The 6,938-nt window shown below is 37.1% G+C and overlaps 1 protein-coding gene across 1 annotated transcript; it reads left to right on the top strand.

Moving 5' to 3' along the window:
• The first annotated feature begins 1,023 nt into the window (after positions 1-1,023).
• Positions 1,024-6,900, top strand: mpc2b (mitochondrial pyruvate carrier 2b). Its single transcript, XM_023415855.2, has 5 exons — positions 1,024-1,385; positions 4,115-4,155; positions 4,503-4,587; positions 4,984-5,095; positions 5,757-6,900. Exons 1-5 carry the CDS (start codon positions 1,292-1,294, stop codon positions 5,803-5,805), a joined length of 381 nt encoding a protein of 126 aa, XP_023271623.1. The 5' UTR covers positions 1,024-1,291; the 3' UTR covers positions 5,806-6,900.
• Positions 6,901-6,938: the final 38 nt, after the last annotated feature.

The raw sequence follows: 6,938 nt of genomic DNA, 5'->3' as shown, positions 1-6,938 counted from the left end.
TAATTATGACAAATTTGCAATTCCAAAAAAATAACCGGCACACAGTGCTGTTTGCAATCTGATGCTTTTGAGCCCCTTGATCCCTTTGTACATTTAGTAATCCAGTCGTGGATAACTGTACTATACTGGTAGAAAATAGTCTGTCATAGATATTTAATCAGTCTCACATGGTATGAATCACGTTTCTTTTCTTTCCTGTGGTTTTGTTTAGTACAAAGAAAAGTTATTGTATTAAGTAGTATGAAAATTCAAAACTTATTAATCAAAACTTTTAATGACAAAGTGTTAAACAATGAAATGGAGGGTACAATCAAATCATATAAGTGAAAATATAAAAATGGAAAAAGACAAACAATGTGATAATAATATGATAATAGAAACTTGAAAGGTTGATTACAGTCTAGATCTTTTAAAAATGCAGTATTGGCATTTTATTGTGCATATCTTCTTTTTGGGAGGGTATTAAATAATTATGGAAACTCGGTAGGAAAAAAATGGTGCTTTTAAAACCATAACAATTTTTTTTTTAATTATTTATTTTTTTGTTACATGATTGTTACATCCAAACTGGTAACATAAATAACACCTAAAATCTGAATACGTTTTTAAATATTTCTTTTTATTAGAGACCAGCATAGCAATGGACAAATATAGCTACAGATGTTAACGTCTCAACAACAACAAAAAATACAATAATAACAAGACAAAACTCTGGATTTGCATTATGTTTCTTGTGTTCACTCCCTGGGGCCAGACCATAACCACCACGAGACTTAACCAAACAAAGGTGGCAATTATTATGAGAAGGGAGGATTGGTGATAAAGGAGGGTCTGAATACATTTTTCTCTCTAAAATTTATTGATAAGCGATGATTTGTACCCACCCATTTGGGATACGCCGGGCAATAAAAGTAACAATAATATATCAACCAATCGTATCGGGGTTCTGACCAGGCGGACCAATGACAATAGAGGAAATTGTGACTCCGCCCTTCATGTGATAGGTTGCATCGCACAGAAAGTCACCTCGTCGTGTCGGTCAGAGGGAAGCTACTGACAGCTAGCGGAGCTAGCATGGCCATAGAGTTGTAGGGGGAAGGTCGACAGTAGGACAGCAGCATCTACCTCTACCTATTCACTCACCTGCCGTTTATTTATTTATCTGTCGACACCGTTCAAGGAGGTGAAGCGGTTTTTAGATTCTGTGGCTTTTAAAGAAAGACACCTAGCTAGCTAGCCATTTAGCGAGCTAGCTCTAAGTTTCTTCATTTCAGTCTGAACATCTACAGTCATGGCAGCGCTGAGAGCGTCCTACCACAGGATCTTGGACAAGATCGAGCACATGTTGCCCGCCAAACTGAGACCTCTGTACAACCACCCTGCAGGTAATGCACAGCCGATCACCCAGCTTCCACATAGGACAGGCTGATTCTTTGTTTGTGGTAGTGGGTGACAGATGTGGGGCTCCGTGCAGCTGTGATACGAGGTGGTTGGAGTGATGTAGATGCACTAACTTGTCTTGACTGCATCCTGGAGGGAATAAATAGCAACTCCAGTCTGTGTTTGTTGTCTGAGCTGAATGGAGGTCGTTGTTTTAATGTGACAGTGTTGCTCCAGGAGACCCTAATCTGCTGCCGGGATAAACACTGGCTCAGCAGCTCAGTCTGTGGAGAAGAGGTGAGTTTGTGTCAGGGAATGTGGGCAGCCCTGTTTGTCCTACAACAGGTTCATCGTGGTGTTAAGTTCTGGATCTGTGGGGAGTTCAAAGGTATTGTCGTAAAAAAAAAAAAAAAAAGATCCAAAGTCACACAAGATTTCAGCCACTCTTTAACCAACTGTCTCATTACTGTCATTTTATTAACTTGTACAAATAGCATACAGCTCATAATAACATGGAGACTGACTGTTATGTTTCTCAAACTCAGTCACATGCAGTATGATATGGAAAATGATTCTGTGATCCTGACACCTAATTCTGGTCTTTGGTTGTTATAATGTGCTGTTACTATAAATTACTACAAATTGGGCTGCAACTAACGATTATTTTTATTGAGGCATCTGTTCGTTATTTTTTAAATCAATAGTTTAGTCACTGAAATGTCAAAAAAAATATTGAAAAATCATTATCACAAGTTCAAATGTGTTACTTTGTCCAACCAAAACTCAAAGATGTTTAATTTAAAATTGAATATAAATAAAAAACAAAGAGAAAAGCTGCTAATCTTACATATGAGAAGCTGGAAGAAGTAAATAATATGTATTTTGGCTTGATTCATTTACTTAAACGATTATGAAGTGATTATCAAAGTTAACTTTCTGTAGCTCAACTAATCGATTAATCTTAATTTGTTTCAGCTCTAGTCTGAATTTCTAGCGTTCCTAATCTCTCCAAAGATCGTAATACAATGATGAATACTGAAGTGATTTTAAGTTTATTAGCTAGTCTAATACATTCATTTTGCAACAAATCCTATAGTCAAGAAAGTATATTTTGACAACCCACTTTCTATAAATGAGGGAAATCTAAATAGAGCCGAAACACCTCCCAGTTTAATGCAGTACAACAGCACCAGAAATGATAGCCTCCAAAATGATGAATGAACGCACATCCAAGAGTTTAAACAAGAACTGAACATTATAACCTTCATGAAGGGGGAGTTTATTGCATTTAGTTAGTTGTACCTAACAAACTAGCATATGTATTTCTCCTGTTTAAGTACAACTTGCGCACACATTGTTTTCTCTTTGACACCGATACTAACTAGAGGGTACTGAGATTAAGAAGTCACTGGCGTCACTGGGGACGGTCTGATCTTTGTTTTGTCTGTACAAGGGCACAGCAAGGACTTTCTGACCAGGTATAAAGGGGCGGCAACAAAAGCCAACTCCCTCATAGATGATTTGCAGTGACAAACGTCTGACTCTTTGTTTAGCCTGCACCATTGGTCGGGAATGTGTTGAAAGCTGATTCCAGACCAGAGGCTTTTTATGCTCCCTCACATTTCTCTTCCCTGTGCTGTAGCTAATTAGGTCCATGTGAGTTTTCTCCCAGTGGCTTAGATGCACTGAGGTGTCCAAGTCTGTAGCACAGATACGCAGGTGACTGTCTGGGGTTCTGTCTAATCTTTTCACCCATTAGAAAAGCCTGGCTGGAAGATTATCTTCAGGAGAGAACCTCGGTGAAATTGATGTCATGTAATCAACTGGTATAACATACTTTTCAAGGGCTGGGTGCATTTATTGACGTTCAGTGGGGCGTTATCCTCCTGATGGTGTGATATTCTGTTATTGCTTTGGAACACTTTTGTGCTAACTCAAAGATTGTGTTATGTTTTTCAATTTCAATCAGAATTGAGGCCATGCATAAACCAGCATGATTGCAATCTGCTAACTTGTGTAGGGCTACAGATGAGGATTGTTGATTAATCTACCAATTCTTTCCTTGATTAATCAATAGATTTTTGTTTATGAAATGTCAAAAATCTGTGAGAAATTCCCACTGCAGGTAGTGTAAGGCCAAGGTCATACCTTCAAATGTAGTTTCTTCAAATTGATGGGTAACAAAATTAGTTATTAGTGTTTTTCTAATTTATTTGTCATAACCTCTGTTATGTTTTACAGTTTTGTGTTATTGTCTGTCTGATATGTCACCATTTCTATGTGTACTATGTCCCATTGCACCAACAAAGGTGGGAAAGAAGAGTGTTACTGTATCAATTTATTTTATTTACTTAATACTAGATTTTGCAAATATTTGCCTCTTTGAGATGTTCAGTGTCGCTATGTGCGGTGGATCGGTATTGGAGAAATAGTCTTATATGATGACAGTTGACGCCAGACCAGAGGATTTTTACATTTCCTCACATTTTCCTCCCTTTGTTAAAAACTAAATAAAACAAAGCTAATTTAGTTTATTAGTCTTCTCCCAGTGTGTTTGGACACACTGAGATGTCTGGAGGTTTGATCTTTATACTCATTCAGAAAATCCCAGTGGGCAGATTAGTTACCAGAGGGAGAAAACCTCAAAAATCCATGTAATTAACCTGAATATAATAGATTGTTACAACATGATTGTTGAATTCACAGTTCTCATGTCTTTTGTTTTTTATTCTAGGACCTAAAACAGTTTTCTTCTGGGCCCCAGTGTTTAAATGGGTAAGTGCATTTTAACATAGTCTCACCTCTTCAACTTTAAGTAAACCCTAGACCACCTGTTCCCAACCTTTTTTGGCTTTGGCTTTTGGATCTACACGGCACAAGCTGCATATATCTGTGTACGGTAGCCACTTAAATCAGTGACGCAAGCTTTGTTACAACTGCAACTGCTGTGGGGATCCCAAAACCAAGTTTGGGAACCATTGCCGTAGAAATAAAGGACTTAACCGGTTACCATTGTGTAATAATCCCATCAGTTCAATTGAATTAGTTGTCATACTGTAAATACAGTAGAAAATCCACACCAGGTTTGACAGAGTAAAGAAAATGTGGTCCCTTCTCTACAGGGTCTGGTTGCAGCTGGTTTGGCTGATATGACTCGACCTGCAGATAAACTCAGCACCTCCCAGTCTGCGGTGCTGACAGCCACAGGTGAGATTTTAATTGGATTCATTATGTTTCAGTTTGAAACAAATTTACCTTTTCTGTAAAATTATAGTAATTTGTGTTTATGTTACCTTCGCATTTTATATTGGAAGAAAATAACATAAAATAATACTCATACGTAGTTTTAAAATATGGAGCTGTGAATTGTTTGGATTTATGGACCTTGAATTCTTGATGAATATTTCAAAATTGTTAGTTTTTCATCTCGTGTTCAGGGAGAATTTGACCAATCTGTGCTAAAGGTCGCCTCATGTGTCTGCTTTTGCAATATGTGTTTTTAAACAAATCTTATCTGTTACTCTTTTGCCAAAACATAGACTCTGTTCTCATGAGCATCAGAGTGCATAACCTTCACTCTTACCTGTCGTTCTTCTCCACCAGGGCTCATCTGGTCTAGATACTCGTTGGTCATTATCCCCAAGAACTGGAACCTGTTTGCCGTCAACTTCTTTGTCGGCAGCGCAGGAGCCTCCCAGCTCTACAGGATCTGGAGGTTTGTGGTGAATTTACAGTAAAGGGTGCTCACTTATTATCTCGGTTAATGATCAGTAATATTAAGGAATTAAAGATAAGTTAACAGTAGCTTTGTGTTAAATATGCATTCCTTAATCATTGCTGATATGAAATCATAACAACAAGTTAATATTTAACTAAGTACATTGCAGCTGCTACAGTAAGAGTTGTGGTAAATGTATAACACAGTAGTTTTCATGTGTGCTTGGTTTTCCAATGTCAACAATTGACTTAACTCACCCAGGCAAATGTTGAAGCTCTCAGAGAAGCTCTGAATCATTATAAAGACTTAGTGAAAATGTGAAATTATAAGGAAATGAATATACAGCCAATGCACGACAAATAAAGTAGCTGTGTGTGAGTGAATTAATAAATGTCACAATTTTCAGTCTACATTGTAATCCTGGTTGTCTTTGGTCTGAGGAGGTCTGTGGCTCCAAACCAAACAAATACACCCCCCGAGCCTTAAATAAGGCTTTGTCACCACAATGACATGTTTTATTCATTCAAAGAATCATTAGAAAATAATTAATTACAGCATTACAGCTCACACGTGTAACTGGTAGCAAATAAAAAAAACATTTTATGCAAATTTTAATCTTAATATTATTTTAAATTTTTTCTTTTTTTTTTCTCAATAGGTACAAGCAGGATAAGAAGGCACAGGATAAAGAGGCTGCAGAGTCCTGAGGGCTTCACTGTTGCCAGCGCTCCACCTCTCCAAGGGAGACTTCACACCAGGCACTAACCTGCCCCTTCTCATCATCCCATGTTGTCTCCATTACATCCATGCCATAACCATTATTCTACCACATTAAGCCTGTTGGCCCTGTTGGAAATGTGCACTTTTCCTTAAGTTTCAAATTTCCTCAGGGTGTTAAAAAAAAAAAAAGAAAGAAAGACGGAAAAACAGACGAACGTTTTTTTTAACTGTAATCGACACACACTCAAGAATGGTGGTAATCAACGCACAAGTACTGCTTGTTCAACAAGTTGTATGACTGTACATTGTTTGGTTTAAGTTCATGCTTGATATATCATGCACTAAGTGGGAAGTTTTGCTTTTTCCATCATTATTTTTCAGGTGTAGCAAATCAGTACCTCATGCAATAATTTCCCAAAAAATGTAACTCTTGGATTTGTGTTGAACGTGGTTTAAGGAATGTTTCCAAATGAAATTAAGAGGGATGCCATCACATTAATATTTTGATTTACTTATTTATAATTTGATTACAGTCACACCATCTGTACCTCAGTGATTATTAAACCATTATTAATTACCATGTAACAATTCCTTCCATTGTAATGGCTTTAAGTATTTTAAATCTGTGTGAGAACAAATCCTAATTTATGAATAACTGGTGACATTTTTTCTCTTGTAGTCAAAATTGTATAGAAAGATGCTGTTATTTTCTGATTCTTTATCAGGAATACTTCCACCAATGCCACATATTTAACCTGTGCAGCTTTTTATTGATTGTTACTACACAGTCACCCAGTAAACACTGGCACTGAGACAGTAACCCTGACTCTTTAATATCAACGCATCGCTTTTGATGCCTCTGTGTTCTTAGAAAAGTGTATCTTTTTTCTTTGACGTTTGTTTCTTTCCCACCGTAGCTTCACAGAAAAACCCTGTCGATTTTAGCAATAATTGGTGTCATCACTTTAAAATATTTCCTGATCTGCTGACTGTTTGAACAAATGGCACTTTGAAAGTTGATCATTATGGCTCTGTGGCTATGTAATGGCTATGTAATGCTAATAAATCTGCAGTTGATTAAAGACATCTCATAGTTTACAATTATACAAAGTGATTGACC

This window comes from Seriola lalandi, unplaced genomic scaffold (assembly GCF_002814215.2).
Source record: "Seriola lalandi dorsalis isolate HSWRI2012SDOR001 ecotype SW California unplaced genomic scaffold, Sedor1 jcf7180002054559, whole genome shotgun sequence".
NCBI classification, from domain to species: domain Eukaryota; kingdom Metazoa; phylum Chordata; class Actinopteri; order Carangiformes; family Carangidae; genus Seriola; species Seriola lalandi.
Note: the sequence above shows the minus strand (reverse complement) of the source record. Positions and strands in the feature narration are given on the sequence as shown.

Bases quoted from the DNA above. Each gene is read 5' to 3' on its own strand.
- mpc2b (XM_023415855.2), top strand. From the start codon at position 1,292: ATGGCAGCGCTGAGAGCGTCCTACCACAGGATCTTGGACAAGATCGAG. The intron at 4,588-4,983 runs GTGAGATTTTAA...CTTCTCCACCAG, and splicing joins TGCGGTGCTGACAGCCACAG to GGCTCATCTGGTCTAGATAC. The intron at 5,096-5,756 runs GTTTGTGGTGAA...TTTTCTCAATAG, and splicing joins CAGCTCTACAGGATCTGGAG to GTACAAGCAGGATAAGAAGG.